We start from the raw sequence: 21650 nt of genomic DNA on the forward strand, positions 1-21650 counted from the left end.
ATGTTCTGTTTAACCCTCCTGTTACCTTTACATTTACTAACATATTTTACCCTCGGGTCAATTTGACCCCAGCAATTAAAACCTCAGAAAATTATTAGAATTAATATTGCTTCCCAAGTTTAAGTGTGAGGTACTTTATGTTTGTTTGTTGACTACCTAAATAGCCCTTTAAATAAATAAAAAGTTGATATTTCTTATATGTTTGACACAGTGATAATCAGTTAAGGGTCAAATTGACCCCAAAGAACACCGACATTAAACATTGAATGGGGTCAAATTGACCCGAAAGGTAACAGGAGGGTTAAACATTCTGTTTAGGATGAAGATGTATTAATGTTCCATATGGAAGAAAACTGCTAAATAACTGCTGAGTTGCAGCACCATTGTATAGAATAATGTATACATGTATATATCCGTCTTTTGTCATAAATCTCTATGTTCTCACAAAATATACAGAGAATATCGGTAATATGTGATTAATCATGATTAATCCACAAAAACCTGTGATTAACCCGATTAAAAATTGTAATCGTTTCACAGCCCTAGTTTAAAAGCATTGCAATTTCCCACAATGATATATATATTCAAAGAACGCGTTGCCAAGCAGATCAGATATGGCTTTGTTTGCTGAATGTAAGTTATTTCTTTTTCTTTTTTTTACTTTCTTTTTTTATTATAAGACAAAAGACAATACATAGATATAACACCTAGAGGACAATGAAACAATGCGGACGACAAAACAATGGACATAACATCATGAATGTAAGTTATTTCTAATTTCATATCATCATAATCAGGAAATTCTCCAGTTTGTGTCTGTTCAATATCTTTGTTGAATTAGCTGCTATAAATTATGTTTATTTAGAAGCAGTAAAGCCAGAGAAATCAGTGTTTTATATCTTTGCCGAAACTGCTTGAAATTCTCTAAAACCGACAAAACGTATCGACCTACAAGACATGAGAAGCTGTGTTTGTGTTGTGCGTCATATTTATTTGACACATTGCAATATTTCAAGGGGATAAAAAAGCCTTTTGAGATTTTTAAGACCTGCTTTCCCTTCTAGATTTATCAAGTATACTAAATGAGTGTGCACCATTATTTCAATATATATATATATATATATATATCACACAAAAACAAAGCACCAGTCAAAAATATTTTCCCGAGAAATCCCTTTGAATTGTCCTTAATTGACTTTAGAGTCACAATATGCACTAATAATACAGGAATTCATCACAGCATCTGAAATGTCTCGTGTAATGTTGCAATGTAAGACTCAGAAACTCATACTAAGTATTCTTGCATTCAGATTATTTCAGGGTGTTGCTTTTAGTAGTTTGTTTTCGAAGAAAGGGGGATAACATGCCACAAACCCCTCCTGCTCAGATAGGAACACAGGACGTCACTTTCATCATCCAGTATGAGCCTTCGACTGCCTGCCAACAGGACGCCCCATGCTGATATTTAAGAAAAATATTTCCATTTTGATCAGAAATGCAAATTGTATTTCTAAGCAGAAAGTGCTTTTTTGCCACTGACTGGATCAGATAATTATTGTAGTGCTGTTCTTCACATGAATATCAAACTTCCATGTCAGGAACAGTCATCTTCAAATAGTATAATTTAAATAATATTATAATATTATTATTAATGTAATTAAAATATAAATGCTATAAAACGTTTCCACACAGGTTTATAAACAGGACATGATGTGAAATATTTTATGATGGCTTCTTGGACAAGTACAGGCCAGAGGGAAAAGTGAGCTCACCTCCTTTATTTTCCTTTTTTCTTTCTTTTTCACAAACACATTACATTTCAGTCAGATGACATCACCGGGTCTTGGCGCACACTCATCTCAGCATGACTGATGTCCTCACGATATCCCAAAGAAAGTCCTGGAACACTTCAAAGGCATTCTCAAAACACTCTTATCCTCATGGACATAACTGATTACAGCCAGCCTTGATTGTGTGTGAGGGGCCTTTAGTCAGGTAAGCATCAGTGGGTAACTATATTAAGCCAATACATCTTGTATTGTAAAAACTCCACTCAGTAATGTCGTGTTCCTAAGTCCTTTAACATGCTTTATTAGGCAGCCTCGAGGTGACCATTATCTATCAACCTGCTCTGCATAGCTCTTAACTAGGACAATGTGGATCTCTTGTTATGCTCCATATGGAAAAAAAATCCCTCCCTTAATCTATTTTTCTCCAGATAGACAAACCTTGATGCTGATTAATGGTAGTTAAACTCACAAGCACTCCGTCAACAAGATTGCAAAGAGATGGTAATGTATTATAGTCATTAAATGCGCATCATTTTTTTGGCATGAAATATGTTGACCCCAACCTGATTATATACATAATTAAAACTGCTCAACAGTTCCCGAGCACAAGGCTGCAGAGCAGAGAGAGAGCGAGCAGGTCGACAGGCAGGAGTCATAATGATACACAGCAGCACGTCACTTATTGGGGTCATTTGTCATCTCCGCCCTGCATTATTTCAGTGCATATAAATTGCACATTTTATCAGTCACCGGTTGTCTCTGAGTTTTAAAAGACGATGCAAGTTACAAAGAATATATACAACTATTAAATTGTTATGTTGTGTTTTTTAAATTGGCATCTAAACTTTAGGCGCAGCTCTAAATGTGTGTTTTGAGGATAACATCATTAAGTTGATTCAAAGACATCATAAACAGCTTCATACACGACCTGCATCTCGAACAGTGAAATATTATTGACGGTTTGCAATACATTTGAGTGACCAAACTCTGCTGTGCCAAAATAGTAGGCCTAATGCAGTGAGGCCTGTAGCACCCTGGCCTCTCACTGCAACACTGGGTCTTCTTGCTGTCATGTCCAGAGAGCCGAACAGCGACCCACAATGAAGCAAGATTGCTTGGACATAAATCAATACCACCACGGAATGGGAATCAGAAGGCATTGATAGCAATGTTGAGTCCTTATCGGTGTCCAGGCTGCCTTAGCAGGGCACAGCCGAGTGGAAAGCTATCCAGAAATCAGGGCTGAGGCAAGAATGCCCCCGACTGAAAACACCCCAGAGTGATGCTCGCGACGCTATCACCCTATCAAACACCATGTCGCTCGCATGCTGCAATCCATCTTCTCCTAAACAATTCATTTGTCCTCTCTCTTCCTTCCTCGTGACAGAAAGGAACTAAGGCTCCACAGGCTGCGGGGAAGATCCACACCGACTTTGAGAAGGGCTTCATTATGGCGGAAGTAATGCAATTCTCGGATTTTAAAGAGGAAGGCAGTGAGAGCGCTGTCAAGGTGAGCAGTCAGGGTGCCAGCAGAGATGAGGGGAAGTCTCCTGTGATCAGTGGAGCTGACAGTCACCACACAGCCCCGGCTGCAAACCGCTCTTCACCTTTACTCAGGGGAAGAAATTACTGCACACACTCTAGCACCACTCCTGACAAGCCAACTGATTCTGGCTCTAAACACTGGCATGCTGCTCCAGCTGTGCATATCTTTATCACAATGTGTCTTAACTGGCTGATGGCAGCTCTTGGTCGTGGCTCGGCACAGTCGCTTGGAGGTAGCACTTTGTCTCCTCACCAGGCATTTATCTGATATATAGAGTGTGCTGTTAGCTCAGAGCTCTCTGTTGCCAAATACCCAAGCCACTGTACGCATGTGACAGTAATATACAGCAGCAAGTTAAATAAAGTGTGAAATTCCTCAAATAAGGATGGTTTCATGCATGGTTAGCATATAAATGTGACTTCCGTATGATATTTTTCGGATGGCCTGTGTTCGTTTTCGACTATTTAACTGGGCTGTGGGTTGTTCATGTGCTGCATCAGCTACTTTGCAAAACACGTATTCTTCCTACTACAAGTGTTGTTTTTAGGGTTTGGCATTAATTTAGTTTCTTATCGGCACACTGTAATTTGTTAATTGAAGGTACAGAGTTAATAATCCGTTAATCAACGCTGTAGGATGCCTTTCAAATCAAAGATGCTCTTTTTCATACTTTAATTTCTGTTTTAAAAATTGTATTTGAAGTTGATTTAATTAAAGCAGTATAGTGACTTAAACCTTGCTATGTGTGACATTTGTGAGCAGCAGCTGCAGGCCATGCTATTACAATCCCACTATCACCACCATCAACTCCATGTGCCCACTTAGAGACTCAACTAATGTAATTATGGTGACACAGGGACCTGCGGGGACCAGTGTGCAAAGGAAGCACTTTGAAAACATTTAAATCTCTTTACTATTCAAGCCTTTTTTTAGGTTTTAATGCAGCGGCAGTGTATTGTCCACACCCATCATAAGCTGCAAACAGAGGGTGAAGCGTGTGGGTCCATGGGGAGTTCCACCATTGTTATCCGAGGTTGAGATCTGAGTGTCAGGTCCTTACTGCATGCTCCCTTACTAATCCCTTTTTGGGCCTCGTAAGAACATTGAGCGTTTCTGACTGTGGCATTAATGTCTGTGCTATTTAATGCCATGTGTGGGAATAGACTGTCTGAATACGGCCAGTGTATGGGGATATCACATTATTAGTAATCATATCTGCTTAAGCCAAGCTTGCTGCTCCAGATGGCTGCTTTCAAGTGCAAATGAACCAGTTAGACGTGTCTGGTTTAATACATACTCAGGAATTACAAATAGCCATTGATTTTTTCCCCTGTCTCCCTCTCCATCCAGTGTTTCTGGTGGTATTGAGCTTGGATTAAATGGTCTCCTGAGCCTTTAAAGGGACATTGATTCTTCTAATTAATTGTGCGCTGTGCAGAACCAGAATGCATAAACCTGTCCGTATTAGCACTTCAAGTCAATTATTTTTGAGTTTGCCGGGAAGGAGAACAAACACTTACTGTATACAAAGGAAATGTTAGAACTTTTTGTTTCCTTGAGAAGTTTGATCGTGCTGTAATCAAAGACGTATTAACATTTTGTGCTTGTACACATGGAACTGAAAGCAGCAGAATAGAGAATTATACAGGCACCCCTTGAGCAAAACATGGATGCGTGTTTGTGCATGTGCGTGTGCGTGTGTGTGTGTGTGTGTGTGTGTGTGTGAGAGAGAGAGATATATATATATAGTGTGTGTGTGTGTGTGTGTGAGAGAGAGAGAGAGGGAGAGAACATTTGACTGAACTATTCTTTTCTACGATTATTTATTTACAATGCACACTGTGTTATTATGGGCTCCATTGTTAATTTTGTTTTTTCTTCCTTATCTTACAGGCAGCAGGGAAATACAGAAAACAGGGCATCAACTTTGTTGAAGATGGAGACATCATCTTTTTCAAGTTTAACAGCCAAATTAAAGAAAAAGTGACAAGAACAATATGTTTGTTTACATAACTGACTTGTTCTTCTTACCCTTTTCTGTCTACTTTGGCCTGATACCCATTGCCACACTCTCACACGAGGACACAATTCCCCTGTGATCCAAAGCACAGGTTCAGTAAACTCTGACAGCTTTGCTTTTTAAGATCAGGATCGGCCCCCACTCCAAATTGTTGCAGCATTTGAAGGAGCATATTACTCTCCAGATACCTCATTAATCTCCATCTCGGGTGCCAGCACTGACACAGCTGACAGCGGGGACAATGCCACCTGCTCTTCTCCCCCTTCTGCAGATAATGCATGTTTTACAGTAGCCCAGATGTCTACACTCAATAAAACATTTGACAAAACCAGCCTGTGTGTGTTTTGGGATGTCTGTATTGAGTGGGAAGCTGCATGGGGATGGTGATAGTGGTCCTGCCGACCACTGATTAGAGAATTAAAAGACACAGCTGACATTGACTGTAGCAGAGAGAGGACCATTATAATTAAATCTGTTAAGTGATGCTGATTTTAGAAGGGCACATGCAGGATGCAGGTGTTTTGGCCAAAAGAACTGGTCAGTTTAAATTATTTTTTGTAAAGTGATTGAGTTAACCTTTTATTTACAATATTCATTTCTTTTATGATTGATGAATTTGTGTGTCCTCTCTTTCCCTGTCCCTACAGAACTGTGTTACAAACCTCTAATATAGCATCTTTGTTATGTTTGCAGTTTATGTTTCCTGTCCCTGAGCATTGAAGGCAAATACACACCTACAAGTAAATATAATTAAATACGAAGAAATATTCATTCAAACATATTTTTGTTTTTAAGGAAGTCCACATCTTGTGAAATTCCGTATACTATGAAAATAGAGGTTGACACAATCCACAACCAGAAAACGATTCCTGTTGTCTGAAGTGTTTTTCTCGCCTCTATACTTTGTGTAAGTGTTTGTGAAGCGTTTATGCTGATGGAATTCTATGGCTGCAGCCGCAGTGCTCCAAAGTAAGATTGTATTCTCCATGGGAGTCCGAACAAAGAGCTGTAGATCAGCTGTGCTTTGGTGAATATATTGTAACCATTAAGACTGCAGAGAACAAAATGGCCTTTTGATGGGAACAAAAAAATTGAATAAAAATGGTCATTTTACGGAGATAGTATTGCATATCCTAGTTTTGGAAAGGAGCCGAGCCTGTGCTAGCACTACAAAGCACAGTGTTTGTCATGGAAATAAGGTGGATTATAGTCTTTGAGGTTTGAGATCAGTGGCAAAATATAGGATAGTGTTTGTTGTGGTTGGATGGATTGAAAGAAGGATGACAACATGTGTATAAAATAACATTTAGCTTTCTTTGCTTGGTTGCTTTAGCATTAAACACTGATTTTAATCACTTAAATATATTTCATGCAGTAGACCAACATGTGCAGCTCTTATATACTGTCTTCTGTGCAACAACAGGCTGTTTTCAGCTCATTGTTTTCTAAGTGAAACCATACCGATCATCTGGAGAACACAACGGGGGCTTTGCATTCCTCTCGGGGTGGTGGTAGTGTTGGCCAACCTAAATCCCACATATTCATCTACTGTAGTTTTGAAGCTCGGAAATTGACGAGTTGTTCCCAGTGGCCTTGGTCATTGAGTATTTTGTTTTTCAGAAAATGACAATAAATATTCTCAGAGCGAGTTATAAAGCTATTTACAATCATGCAGATGTAGTCTATGAACAAAACACCATAACAAAGAGGCAAGGATTATAATAATGTCATTATATAATTATGAATAATCAACTCATTGGATGTCCTTTCTGTCCTGACACAATTGAGCACATTTTAATGTAAATGTGCAAACATAAGCACCTGATATAAACAACATCAGGTGACCTTGGTGGCTTGTTAAAGAATTCTATATAACCTTGAAGTACATCACATTTTTAAAAAGTCCAGAAATATGATGGAATCTCTGTTGGTACAAAAGTTCTGTCAGCACCATCAATCAAGCGGTGCCACTCGGCCCAGAGGCAAACCACAGCGGCATCAAACCAAGAAGGGGAAAGCTTGCTTTCAAACACACGCAGGAAAACAGATCGCTGCCGGCTATTGTAAATCACATGCACACCAAAGACCTTTGAAGAACTTTTAAAAACGGGAATATATTACGCCAATACACATAGATATATAACTACGCCGTTTTTTAAGAGCAGCTACGATGCAAAGGGATTGTGTGGGGAAATGCAATGCTTATTGTAAACGCATTGTATCATATTATTACGAAGAGGAATTGTCTCTATTTTGGTTTGATAATAAATGTGTTGCCATGTTGTACTGCCATTGTGTGACTTATCTGTCTTTCACATGCACTATATACTTTGCAAAGAACAAACATGAAATCAATGTAGAATCAAGATTTTACTAAAATAGCACTGATAAAAGTTAATGCAACAATCATGCTCTACTATCATGATTCAACTTGGTGCTTTGATTTATTGCTCTCTTCATCAAAGGGATAACACCTGAGAGAAAGAAACACCATAAACAGCCCTGGGGCCTTACAGAAATAAGTGTTTAATAAGTCATAATCAGGTTGACAAATTCTGTTTTGTTTGCAGTTCTTATTACAAGTGTTGCAAAATTAAAAATATGTTCATTAACTTATGTTTATGACTGAGGCTGTTTATAATGATGCTATTACTGAGGTCGATATAATGCAGTACAGTATAACAACAGTATAGGCTTTATAAAAGCACACTGCATGGCAAACGCTTTTATTAGATTACATTTGACTGTACAACCTGTAGCCACTGAGTGTAAATCTGCTTTTCAACAGACATAATCCTCATCTGTACATATGAATTTATTATATATCATATTACTTCAGTGATCTTTGCAATATCATGCTCAATCTCTGTTTACATACATCTAACCAACAAGTATTCAATGTATACTGTGAGCTGGTTGTAGTTGCTGTTTCTATTTTCAAGCCTCTTTCCTGAAAAAAAAAAAAAAATGTTTGTTTGCTTATCTTTGTGCAACTATACTGTCTTTGTTTTGTTTTTTTGTCATGAGAGTAACGAAAAACTGGAATAAAATGTCTTTATACGTGTGAAGAATGTCGACGTGAAATTCTGATACTAAATGCATTTGTATGTTACATCTGTATGTTAAAGATATGTTGAACTATCGCATTACAAATTATCATAGAAACCTTGCAACTCTCATTTATAATTATGTATGACAGTTATATTCTCAGTTCAGACAGAGATTTGATATTCCATCCACACTTCTGTGCTACGTCAGATTCAATTCTCTCTCAGCTCCCATTTACAGTGTCCCACTCGGTGCCTCCAGCAGGGCAGTTTCTCTCTGTGGGGTCACTCTCTCTTGGCCTTCATGAAAACAACTGTCAATATGTTAATATGAAACACTATTGTGGGCTCACTGTGGTACTCTTATCCTTTCTGCTCTGTGCCTCAATACTGATTTTAACCCCCAGAATAAAGTGAGACGTGTCTTTTGTCTTGGGAAAAAAATAATTTCATTGCTATTTTTCAATTTATTCTGTTAAGATTATTTAAAAAATGAATTGGAAAATGTAATTTTCCCCTTAAAAAAAGTAAATGAAAGCTGGGTCTGTGCAGTAAGAAGATCATTGATGCCCCTATTTACAGTGATATATATCACACAGAACCCGTAAAGATGTGCTGAAGCTCAGACTTCACAGATTCCTCTCACAAAGTGAAAACTAGGTCTGTCAATACAATTTAGTTTCCTTTGTTTGCAGCCCGAGCTGGCGACAACACTCACTGGTCTGAAGACAAACACTATGGCAGTTTTATCTCGTGCAGGCCACTGCGTCCACCAGGATGTTGCATTTGAGCTGTTTTTAGGATATTTGACTTTTCCCTTTAACTTGTAGGTCTTTGTAGAAATTGTTGATACCTTTCCAAGGACTCCTGGAGTAAGACAGGCACAGCTGCAAAGCTTTTTCTAAAGCTGTTTCCATTGGCCTGTGTTTACCTGACACTTGGATTGACAGTAGAGTGATTGGAAATATCCACCATTCACTGCTGTGAGCTCCTGAGTGCACGGAAAGTGCTTTTGTAGTCTGGTTGTAATGGGCCAAGTTTGAATTGAAGGTTGAGAGAAATAGCCTCACTGTGGTCGTGCACTGTGAGGAACTGACACACCACAAATAGTACTCAGAAGTGGGGTCCTGATAGCATTACATAGCATGTACAATAGCATGCAAGCTTTCATTTCAATGCACTTTCACAATAGTGTAGTGTGCACAATCAGATGGAGAGGAAAGAATCATGTCAAATACAAACTCAGATTGTGTCTTGATTGTATTCCTTTTTATCCGAGTAATCAAAGCACATCTTAAAACTCAGTTGCTGATCACTTTCTTACTAACAGGTAAGAAGACAATATTAGTTTGTAGTAACGCATGAGCGCAAACCTGCAATGTTGAATGGCATCATTCAGATTCATAATAGAGACAGGCAAATAGAGGGATACATGCTGATCTAATCTGCCTTAATCTTATATAAAACCATCATCATGAAATACAGTTTCATTGTCAAAATCTTAGTAAAATGCAGTGTTTCCTCCATCAATTGTATTTCATTCAATCCCATCAGGCCACCGGCTCAGATTTTAAAGCTATAGCGGTCGGTCATAGCACGAGGCTGACACTTCATTCAAACTCAAAACAAGCTCAGAAGAGTGCAGGCAATCTGGCGAAAAAACTAAACTCACCAAGCTGTCTGTCTGTGTAGCAGCGGTCGAGTGGCGCCAATGTATTCAGTGTGTGTACTGGTAGTACTGTTAGCAGTTAGCTAAACACCAAAACAAGCAACAAATTAGGAAACTGTTTCAACCCAATGTGTCCCCTTGCCCACATTACCCCCTAATTGGACTGAAACCATCTTCAAACCCAGCTTTTTAACCTAAACCACACACCTGTTAGGTTGCATGGCTGTAGGGGGGGGGGGGGGGGTGCTAGTGACTATTTTTTTGCTCCGTCCCGATGCGCACAGACCGGCGTCGGAGCTCTGCAGCGACCGCGATCGACCAATCGATCGGCGTATTGAGCACCCCTGCATTCAAGCATTAAATAGCCGAGAGTTTTTTTCAGCGTGAGAAATACGATGTGTGGCGGGAGTGCGTGAGTTAAAACCGAAATGCGTGAGTCTCACGCTCAATGCGTGAGACTTGAGAGTCCTGATATATATATATATATATATATATATATATATATATATAGTGTATAACACTGAACAGGTTTGATTCACTGGTAACAACAATGTAACTGAGAGTATACAATGAAACTTCCATCCTCCATCAACCTCAGTACTGTACAACTAAACGTGCATAATAAACAGGAAAAGCACCCAACAAAGGATGATTGACATTTCCACCGACAAATAACATCGCGGTGTTCAAAACGAATAACCAATCCCCTTTAAGAAGGACGGCGGGATTTCCTGTCTGTGACGCAAACACTCCCAGTCAACACTGGAGGCCCCACCCTTTGTGTTACCTACCGCCCGTCAATCAAAATAGAAGAAAACAAATTCTGACAGTTATCACCTATTTCTACGCGTAAACAATCAATTGTATTTGCTGATAATGTCCGGTGGCTTGTGACTATCAGGACTCTCCGTTTCACGACAAGTCACGTGATGACTGGTACGTAACACGGCGCTGTATCTTGTTCTCCACCGAGCTAACGAGCTACCACAGGCATCCTCTGGCTGAATTAGCTCGCAGGCTAGTGGATGCTGTGATAGCGCTAATCATCGCGAAGGGAGCTAAGCTACCCGTGTTAGCTTGTCTAGCACACACCACTAGTCTCAACATAATTATTGCCACGTCGCTATTTTCTTCGTGGAGTTTGGTTCAGGTGGTAGCGACAGTTATTTTTTTATTGTTTGCTCGTCGACGTTATTATGTGTGCTTGTCCGCTAGTTGTGTGAGTATCAGGCTTGTTTAGCTCACGTTAGCTTCAGCTGTTCCCCCCCCTCTTAGCGGTATGCTTCTTTTTTTTTACAACACAGCCCCAGAACAGCCGATAAAATCAGAAGATATGGCTGCCTTGGACGTGGACAGCAGTCAAAGCGACTTTCTGCAGCAGGAGGAGCAAAGCAGGGGCAGCCAGGTAACGTAAAGGTCTCCCTCATGGGGTTGGGACGAACTGTTACGTCGTTGAGTGCAGCTTGCCGAAGTTCACATGTTCAACACTTTCCGAGGGGGATTGTGCCCTCATTTATTCTTCTCAGTCAGTTTACTAATCCCGCTTCCTTTGCTTGGATTCAAGTGACTTTCTGTGAACTCCAGTAAGATCTAAACATCAATTCAATTCAGTTTATTTGTATAGCCCAATTTCACAAATTACAAATTTGTCTCGGGGTGCTTTACAATCTGTACATATAGACATCCCTGCCCCAAAACCTCACATCGGATCAGGAAAAACTCCCAAATAACCCTTCAGGGGGGAAAAAAGGGAAGAAACCTGCAGGAGAGCAACAGAGGAGGATCCCTCTCCAGGATGGACAGATGCAATAGATGTAATGTGTACAGAAGGACAGATTTAGAGTTAAAATACATTCAATGAATATGACAAAGTGTATGAATAGTTCATAGTAGGCATATTCCACGATGGAGACCTCCACGATCCATCAGGCAGATCACATAGGTGCTATCATAGCCGTGAGGGCTTAACACAAGAAAGTCCCTTAACTTCAGACTTTGCTTTTTTGGCAATTAGTTATTATTTATATGTGGCCCAGACTAATGGACACCCACTTTTTTCCTTTCTAAATGTGCTTTTTGTGGGAAGGAAACTCAGCCATCACCCCTCGACCTGCTAGCAACCACCTGCACTAAGGTTGGGTAGGTGCTGTAGCTGATGTGGTAAGTCAGCACCTCTGCTAGATCAGACAGAGCAGTTAGGTTGAGTCCTCAGTCACAACTGAGCGACGCTGGTGGTCCGAGAGTAGTCAAGCTTACACGTTGGCACATTTTGACACTTAGGTGGAAATCTCATTGCATCAACTGGAATGCTTTTACCAGTAACGACTAAAAAAAGACTCAGTAAAGGCTTATCTGGTCACGTGACTGCATGTACTGGGGCTAAACCCAGTGGCCCTTGTATATGCCATCGTGAATGCAATTGCAGTTATCACTGGAAGTACTATGTAACAAGGTCTTCTATATTTCATGTTAGTGTACACCTGGGATTCACTCTATTGCTCCATGCTTATTTTGTATTGCCCTCAGATAAAAAGCAACATCAACCACAAGTCGGGCTGTGTATTGGCACGTATCTGGCAATATGGTGCATATCATTATACTAGAGTGATTTCAATGTATGGTGATACTGTAGGCAAAGCAATATTGCAATATTTGTCGACCAATCAATCTGACAAAAGACATGAAGCCAGGAGCACTACTTAAATGTTTTCACTTTAAAGCAACTGCAAGAAGAGTTAAGTTTGTGTTTATAGTCAATGAAGTCTTAAGTACAACGGTGACAGCGTAACAAAGGAGCACAAATAAGAAGCGGTGAGGTTTCTTTTTTGCTGTGTTCACACGGCTCTCGTTTTATACGGTCAACATAAATTCATGTGTGTTTGCCAATTTGCGGAGGTTAATCCTGTCTGATAAGAATGCTTTCGACAACTGCCTCAAGACCACCTGAAAACGTAGCGCTAGCCACCATCAATTTAGCCTTCAAGCGTAGTTGGATGTAGCAGGAGTTGCTGTCGGCCATGACATTTAGTTTCATGGGTCAGAGTAGCTGACAGAGGATGACACACTAATGAGGTTGAATAATGTATGAGTTACCAGTCAGATTTCAGTTATGACATCAGGGTTACATCTCTTGATATATTGTGATGTATGATAGGCAAAGCTAAGGTATTGCATTCATAGATTACCAGTTACTGTGAATAAGAACACACATGTGAAACTGAACGTGCATGTATTTCTTATGCAGCTTCGACTGAATGTTATTCTACCCCAACAATTTTTTAAATATTGGGCTTTGCACAAAGTCTCAAATATATTTCCTGTAAATTTGACAAATCAGGTTATGACCAGACTTCTGAGCAAGTGCTTTGCATTTCTTAAAATATGTAATTGACAACGAATGCCTAATTTAGTTTTTAATGTCAATATTTATTTTTCTCAGACATCATATCCATCTACTCAGCTTACTGGAACTGAAAAATGGGAGATTTTAACCTCAACAACAGCAGCAAAAGATGAATCTGGATTTGTACAAATCCAAAATCAAGGAATATTAACATCGAACGGACAGTATATTCTTCCTCTCCAGAACTTACAGAGTCAGCCGATCTTTGTGACGTCGGGAACGGACGCCTCCTCTGCCAATTCAGTGCCTAACATTCAGTACCAAGTGATTCCTCAGCTTCAAACAGCGGATGGACAGCTGAGCTTCTCCACTTCCGGCATGGAAGGAGCGTCTCAGAACTCCACAGGGCCGATTCAGATCTTTTCTGACGGTAGCCAGAGTCTCAGTATAACACCAACTGCAAACATCCTTAATAACAACCAGAACCTCGTATCACAGACTGGTAATGTCCAGCAGCTCCAGGGGGTTTCTCTTGGCAACGCCACCTTCAACAACCAGGGTCAGGTTGTTACTAATGTGCCTCTGGGTTTTCCTGGAAACATTACTTTTGTTCCTATCAACAGTGTGGACTTGGACTCCCTTGGCCTCTCTGGTGCTCAGACTATAGTAACAGGGGTCACTGCCGATGGCCAGCTAATTATGACGAGTCAGCCCATTGATGGCTCGGAGAGTTTGGCGAAGACAGATAATCACCTTTCACAGACACTACAAGTAGAAGACTCGGATGCAAATCATGAGATATATGTGCCAACATCTTCCTCTCGGCTACACATTCCAACAAACGAATCAGGTCTGCTGACACAAGACACTTCATTGTCATCAGTGGGTACAGAGCAGGCTGAGTCGAGTTCTGGTCTCCAGGAGGGCTTCCTCCAACAGAACCAACAGCAGAGCATCCAGGTGTCTTCAGCTCAGTCCATCATCCAGCTGCAGCAGGTACCTATTCAGACCACCAATGGTCAGATGGTCCAGTCCATGGCAACAGGCAGGCAGAACCTGCAGCTGATCAACCCGGGAACATTCATCATTCAAGCTCAGACGGTCACAGCGTCGGGTCAGATACAATGGCAGACCTTTCAGGTGCAGGGAGTGCAGAGCCTACAGAATCTGCAGCTGCCAACAACCCCAACCCAGCAGATAACGCTGGCTCCAGTCCAGACGCTATCACTGGGTTCCAGTCCAGTCGGCATCAGCGCGGGACAGATGCCCAACCTGCAGACAGTGACAGTCAACACAATGACCCAACATGGAGACGCAGACAATCTTGGAGGTACAGTAGCTTTTTTTATTTTATTTTGTTCCATTACTATTAAGAAAACCTTCTACTTCGTGACAATGTTCCTGATTATTTATCTATGTGGATTATCTACTTCTCTGTGGTGTCATAATTAAAGAAGATGTTAACCGTGATGATGAAATGGCATACTGATTAATACGAATATTTAAGAATGGCACTTCATACCAAATAGGTTGCCGACCCTCGTGTCACACGAATCTATGAAGTGTGAATGGATGTGTGGTGGCACGCAGTCCACAGAGCCTTCTGTACTGTCGTAGGGATCTAACTCACGACTAAACCACCAGGCAATAGGGCTTGTCCACTGAAGACACCTTGACGCGTCACAGCAGGAAAAGCACAGGTGTAATTTATTAATTATGATTTCTCAGTTTCTCAAACAACCAGTAAAGCCTGTGCTATTCTTTCTATCATGTGCTGTGAAAATGGTCTGTATTTTAGTTTTTCATATACAACAAAGACATATTTTAGAAGTTGTTTTCAGCAAAGAATTTCTTTCGTACATGATTTGCCCAAACAATTGGAGTTTTTTTAATAAATATAGCTTGTTTACATTCAGCATCTCTAAAAAACACATTGTATCTTTTCAAGTGCTTTTTGTTTAGTTTGTATGTAATAATAGCGATCCAAACATCGTGATGACGTTTTTCATTGTAGCAAAGTCCTTCTTTCCTTTTTCTGCCACTTGTGGGCCAAATATCCACAGGGTATGTTGATTGAGTTATCAAATTTCCATTGATAAATCTTCTGTCAATTAAGTAATTATGTTATCACTAAGTTTAACTTGTGATATTTGCTTCCATTCTGTCACACTGCACGCAGAATAATAGTCTCTCTCTCTCTCAAAGCTTTTTGATAAATGTACCACTGCTTGATGTTTACGTCCGAATTATTTCCAGACATTCGGATAAAAGAAGAGCCAGACTGTGAAGACTGGCAGCTAAGCACCGACTCTACCCTGAACACTAGCGACCTGTCCCACCTTCGCGTCAGGCTGGTGGACGAGGAGGACCAGTTGGGTCAGGAGGGCAAGAGGCTGCGCAGAGTGGCGTGTACTTGCCCCTACTGTAAAGAGTCAGGTGGGAGGTGAGTAGGCCAGCCATCACACGCCGCACCGCTCTGCATTGTAAATACACATATCGGGACCCTCACTGCCCATACCTCTGTTCCTCAGGGGATCCAGCACGGGGAAAAAGAAGCAGCACATCTGCCACATTGCTGGCTGTGGGAAAGTATATGGAAAGACATCACACCTGCGAGCACACCTGCGCTGGCATTCAGGGGAGCGACCTTTTGTTTGCAGCTGGATGTTCTGTGGGAAGAGGTTCACACGCAGCGACGAGCTGCAGAGACACAGGAGGACACACACAGGTGCCATTTTATTTTGCTCCTTTTTTGTTTGCACATCAGGAAAACACCAGGACAATGTGTTAATGTGTGCCCTGCAAAGTGTGAGTCATGTAAGAAACAGCGCTTGTCCCCCTTGAGATGTACATGTTAAATGTCAGGAGAGGTTTGAATGCCATTGTGAATAAAGTACAACTAGATTTCACAGTTTTCTAGCTCAGCAACAATAGAGTTAAACATGTTTGTTTTTTTCCGCAGTCTAATTTGCAAGATCTGTTAACATCAGATTAAATGGCAAATGTGTTTCAAGGTATGCTCGTAGTAAGCTGTTGAGCCTTTTGGTTTATCTCATTATTCTCCTTAAGAATTTGAACATTCACCTAATTTGCTGTTTTATGACATTTTTCCCTGCAGTTGCCATCTGGTGTCATGATGTGAGCTATAGGAAGTAGTAGCCCAGTGAAATATACCAGCACAACATAATGAGCTACATTATCTGATGACATTTACTCCCAGAATAGACTTTTAAAAGAGATTTGACCAATTTATAAGCCCTTGCCCTTGGCTGACTGAGGCCTCTGACAGTACAGCCTATAGTATCATTTCATTACAATGTCAGCTTCAAGCTCAGATATCAAAAGGATAGTTCTGATTTGTTAGTGAAGTGGGGTTGTATGAAGTACTTATCCATACTGAGTGTATTACTACGCACAGCAGTTTCGGTCCACACAGACTGTGGATAGTACCTCATACAACCCCGCTTTAAATAGTCTAAACTATCCCTTGAAGCATTACGTATTTAATAATTCGAGGTTTATAATTCTTAATAATTGTAATCAACTATGTGGTATCACTTTGCAATGGGTTAGATTTCAACAACTAATATTACAATAAAATGATTTTATTAATCAGACGCTCACCTATGACGCATGTTCTCCAGATGCCATGTTTGACTCCAAATATTCATCATCACACTTATCTTTCAAACTGTATTTTGTCTCTGGCAGGAGAGAAGAAGTTCGTCTGCCCAGAATGTTCAAAGCGTTTCATGCGGAGCGACCACCTGGCGAAGCACGTTAAAACTCATCAGAACAAAAAAGGCGTGAACTCTGGCAGCGCTCTGGTGGCCTCAATGGAATCTGCGGGGTCCTCAGACAGTATCATCACCACGGCGGGCGGGACCACCCTCATCCTCACCAACGTCCAGCAGGGCTCCAGCGACGCCCAGGACATCCTGGCCAATGCGGAGATCCCTCTCCAACTCGTCACCACGGTAGCGGAAGTCATGGAGTGATTTACACTCCACTTATGAACTTCTACAACCTTTCTCATACTGTGTACTCCTACCTGCATTTTTATTTGAGTTTTGAAGAAAAACTAAAATTATAAATATATATACAGTATCTATTTTAACACGGAAATAGTCAGGTCATGTCTAGCCTTGGTTTTTACTGAGGAAAAACTAGTAGGGGGGGGGACATTGCAGTAAACACACAATGAAATGCCTTATTTTGTATAATATTCTGTTGTTGGAAATGTAGGATGCCATTTTGTTTTGAACCTACTATTTTTTGTTTGTGTTTCACAAACATATCGGTACATTTTTTTTCATGGTATATTCTTTTGATGTCCTTGGTCAGCAACGTTTGTTCCATCCTTTAAGCAAAGATTTCGTCTCACAACAGAGCTAATTTTAAGTTATGTTATTGCTTATGTCCATGCAAATGTATTCATGTGTGTTTTTTTTTATATTATGCATTCTTATTTTAGTCTTCTTGCAAATTAGCCAGCCATACTGAAAAGCTTTGCTCACACTTGCAACATTTTGCAGGTGAAAATCAAAACAATCAATATTTTGTATTGTAATTCCTCTTGAACATATACTGTTGATATGATGCACATTATTTGCTTATTAAATATTTTGACTGAACAGCTATTTATATTTGGGCTTTACATAAAAATCGTATTTCTGATATTAAAAGTCAAAGATATTTGGAATGGCTCCATTATATGTATTTTAAATGTTTTTGTTTTTAAACATCCTTTGTAATATCGAGAAGTAAAGCCATTTTTTGTGGAGGGAATTGCCAAATTTGACTCGAAACTCAGGGTGACTTGTGACTGATATAATTAAAGTAAATCACCCCTGTAGCTTCTCGGGCCGTGGTGGTGGTGTTGTGAAGAAATGGTGATGGACCGAGAGCTGAGGTGAATTAATCTGTCACCACGTTACCAATGCTCGTCCAACTCTACCATCGGTCAGTTGTTTTGATGAGGGCTGTTCATGTTATAGAAACTGCTTGGCCGAGTTCTCATCACTATCTTTGCTCCATCATGCAATTGGATAAAACGCTGTGCATTCCTGAAAGCGGTACGCTTTATATAACAGCACTATTCTCATCACTTCATCTTGTTAATCATTTTGTATAAATGTGGTTGTATACTTTCCAAGAAACTGTCCTTTATATTCATTGTCAGTAAATATTAAATGTTTGTCTTTTTGTTCATACTTTTTATTTAACTTTATGTTGCAGTTCCCTCTCCCACTTAATGTGTTTTTATTTTAATTTGACCCCCTACCAACCCACCCACCCCAACTGTCGAATTGTCAATTTATAAGCACACTGGACAGTGAATTATGGCGGCATACTCGATTAGACTTTGGACATGTTGTCCTCTTCGGGAGATTAATGCTTCACCCCATTAAAACAGCATCTTTATATTACATGCTAAACACTGTTTAGGTTTCCTCTTACTTCTGTGTAAATATGTATATAACACATCAATATAAAACTTCTGTTACACTTCAATTTCCTTTTATTTCCCCTTATTTTATTAATTTTGTATCCATGGACGTTGTCAAATGTCCGCTTTCTGAGGGCAGATTGATATTTCATCCAAAAATGACGAAACGTCCAGTTTGAGTTCTACTTGAAATCTTTTGTTTTGTGTCTTTTCGAAGACCTGTCATCGAGCCAGAGGTTCCTTCTCCCCCCGTGGCTCATACTCTGGGTTAGTAGTCCAGTAGATGTCACTACAGCCAAGGGAGCAGAACGAGAGGTATGTTTGACCCCTTGACCTTCCCCATGTAGCACTGCTAAGATAAGAAGACAGAAGTCACTGAGGCTAACAGGAGGTGTGTTAATGTCACACAAATGTCAGCAACGTGTTCGGCTGCTGGAGAAGTACCGTCTCATGACTTTGAACAAACCTGACCGACGCATGCGAGGCAACAGCTTCTGCTTTATGACCTAGATTCATGTGTCGAGTTAATTATCAGGAACCTATTTAAATAACCTGCTCTCTTTTTTCTGACTTCGAAGAGTCAATACGGTTTCCTGTCATTATCAGTTGCTAGAGTTACCATTAATTTTTTAATATTAACCTGATATTACGTTCCTGCCACACACACACATGCTGCATCACGTTGTGCCTCTTACACTAAATGGGACATTTGACTAATTAAGTACTTTTGCTATTTTTTCTTTAATATTAAAGAGAGCGGCATAAGGGAGTTAAATGTGTATTATAGCCTTCCCGGTTTTAGTGCCTCTGAACATGATTAAAATGGTAGTCTATGAAAAGCTTTGTCTGGGTAATCCGAATGGAAAGCGCATGCTTTTTGAGTCTTAGTCAATTTGCTGAAAACGAGTTAGAGGATGTGGTCTATAACGTTAAAAAGGACTTGTCCGTATTGTCGTTCCTTTCATTTGCATAATTTAATGAATCCAATTCATTGTAATGCAATACCAAGTGCATCAGGAACAGAATGACAGTTTGAGTTAATGAAATGTGTTAACGGTATCATCATTTACTTGTATGTTAATTAGTCCAATTAATTTCCTCTACTCGGTAATCTGAATATTGTAATAATGAACCTGCACACAGACCTTAGAGAACTGTGTTTTTTTCCAGTTAAAACCAGGGCTGACAAATATAAAAAAATATCAGAACGTGAGCGCCTTGAAATATTTCTCAGGTGTGAGGTTCAGGAGTATTTTTTTTATAGAATGTGTACTCTGTGCTTGAATATTATTTACCGGAGTCTGTGTATGGTCTGCCTTTAGCTTTTATGATGCAAATCACACCCACAGTTGGAGAAATGTGTGGAGGAGGATTGTCCGGTGCCAGAGTCGGGATAACTTTCACCTGCTTGACAAACAGCTATTGCCTTTTCACAAAAGGAGGGATGGTTCTTCTGGCCGTTGCAGATAAAAGCTGCCATCAGTTGGCGAGCCTCCTCGGCATGAGGAAGGAAGAGAGATCGTGTGGCTGCAGAGCGTGACACTCTGTATGTATACTGTCATTTCAACTGACCACCTGGATTGGAGGTTAACTTTGTCAACAAACTGTTGTCAACAGCCCTTCTTATAGCGTACTTATGTATGTCATCACTGGCCGGGAGCCTCATGAGCAGAGCACTGTTTTTAGCCCAGTTAATTGATCTGTGACAGGTGATTTAAGTTTTTACAGATGCTTGACAAGTATCTTGTTGCTTTGATTTGTTGAGGCAGATGTTTCCCGTTGTTGCTGTTGAAGTTTGAATTTCACAGAGAACGGATTTGGCAAAAGAGGAATAAAACCCAATTCAATTTGAGTCATATTTTGGAGAGTAAAACGGAAAAGCTCTCTCCATAATGCAGCTTCAGTATTGGGTTTTTGTGATGGAAAAATAGTGTTTACACGACTAGGGGTCTGTGTGCTTTTATTACGGCAAATAGCTTTGCTTCTGGCTCAGGTGGAATATCGGTGCAATTGTACATGGTGCACAACATCTTCCAATTCATGGGAAAAATGCATAAACACAATAAATACTGTAATCATGCAATAATATTTCCATCTGTTTGTGTGATAGAATTCAAAATGCTATTGGGATTATGGTTCTTAACCATTGGGAGGTAATGTGAACTGTTGACAGAAATGACTTCTTTTATGATACTGTCCCAAATATACAAATACTTCAGCAAGAGTGCTGCTTCTTCCCTACGTATCTCTCCCCAACTGTCACTGTTTTCCCCAGTTGTTGCCTGCAATTTTTGCAAAGTGACTATTATTTGCCTTTCTCAAGGAATCAACAACTTCAAAGTACAGTGCGATGAATGTTGGGGTCCAGCAGCTGCATTTATTTACATTATGTCTCTTTGAAACAGAATTTAGAGAATAAAGCCTTTATTTAATTTCCTCTTGGGATATGAACTGAACGTCTTCTCTTGAATGAAATGCACTTAATATGTTGGTGTTTTCCTCTTAAACCATTAGGACATTTAAAACCACACACAAAGCGTCCTGTGTTTTTACATTCCTGACACATTCTTGCCCTTGATCAACTGTAGAAGGCAGACGATAGCGCAGATCATTTTCCCCATGCAGGGAAGCACAGCATGGATCAACTCAATAACCTGATATTCCCTGTCTACTGAATGTGGCCAATTTAGCAGAAGGTCAACGCCTTTTTATTTTTTATTCCAGAGACAATTTGGCAACCTCCCTCCGGAGCCCCAGCAGGACAAACAGAATCGTCGAGCTAGAAA

The 21650-nt window shown here is 40.2% G+C and overlaps 1 protein-coding gene and 1 pseudogene across 2 annotated transcripts; both read left to right on the top strand.

Moving 5' to 3' along the window:
• LOC130201950 (obg-like ATPase 1) overlaps positions 1-5570 on the top strand; it is a 40084-nt pseudogene extending 34514 nt beyond the window's left edge.
• Positions 5571-10854: 5284 nt separating this feature from the next.
• Positions 10855-18621, top strand: sp3a (sp3a transcription factor). Of its 2 annotated transcripts, none has more exons than XM_056434677.1 (6): positions 10855-11008; positions 11377-11477; positions 13512-14745; positions 15672-15858; positions 15947-16143; positions 17127-18621. In XM_056434677.1, the coding sequence occupies exons 1-6, from the start codon at positions 11002-11004 to the stop codon at positions 17411-17413; spliced, it is 2013 nt and encodes a 670-aa protein (XP_056290652.1). In that variant the 5' UTR covers positions 10855-11001; the 3' UTR covers positions 17414-18621. The 2 variants fall into 2 exon arrangements, with proteins under 2 accessions (XP_056290652.1, XP_056290658.1); XM_056434683.1 differs by having other exon boundaries at positions 15956-16143.
• Positions 18622-21650: the final 3029 nt, after the last annotated feature.

This window comes from Pseudoliparis swirei, chromosome 2 (genome assembly GCF_029220125.1).
Source record: "Pseudoliparis swirei isolate HS2019 ecotype Mariana Trench chromosome 2, NWPU_hadal_v1, whole genome shotgun sequence".
NCBI classification, from domain to species: Eukaryota; Metazoa; Chordata; class Actinopteri; order Perciformes; family Liparidae; genus Pseudoliparis; species Pseudoliparis swirei.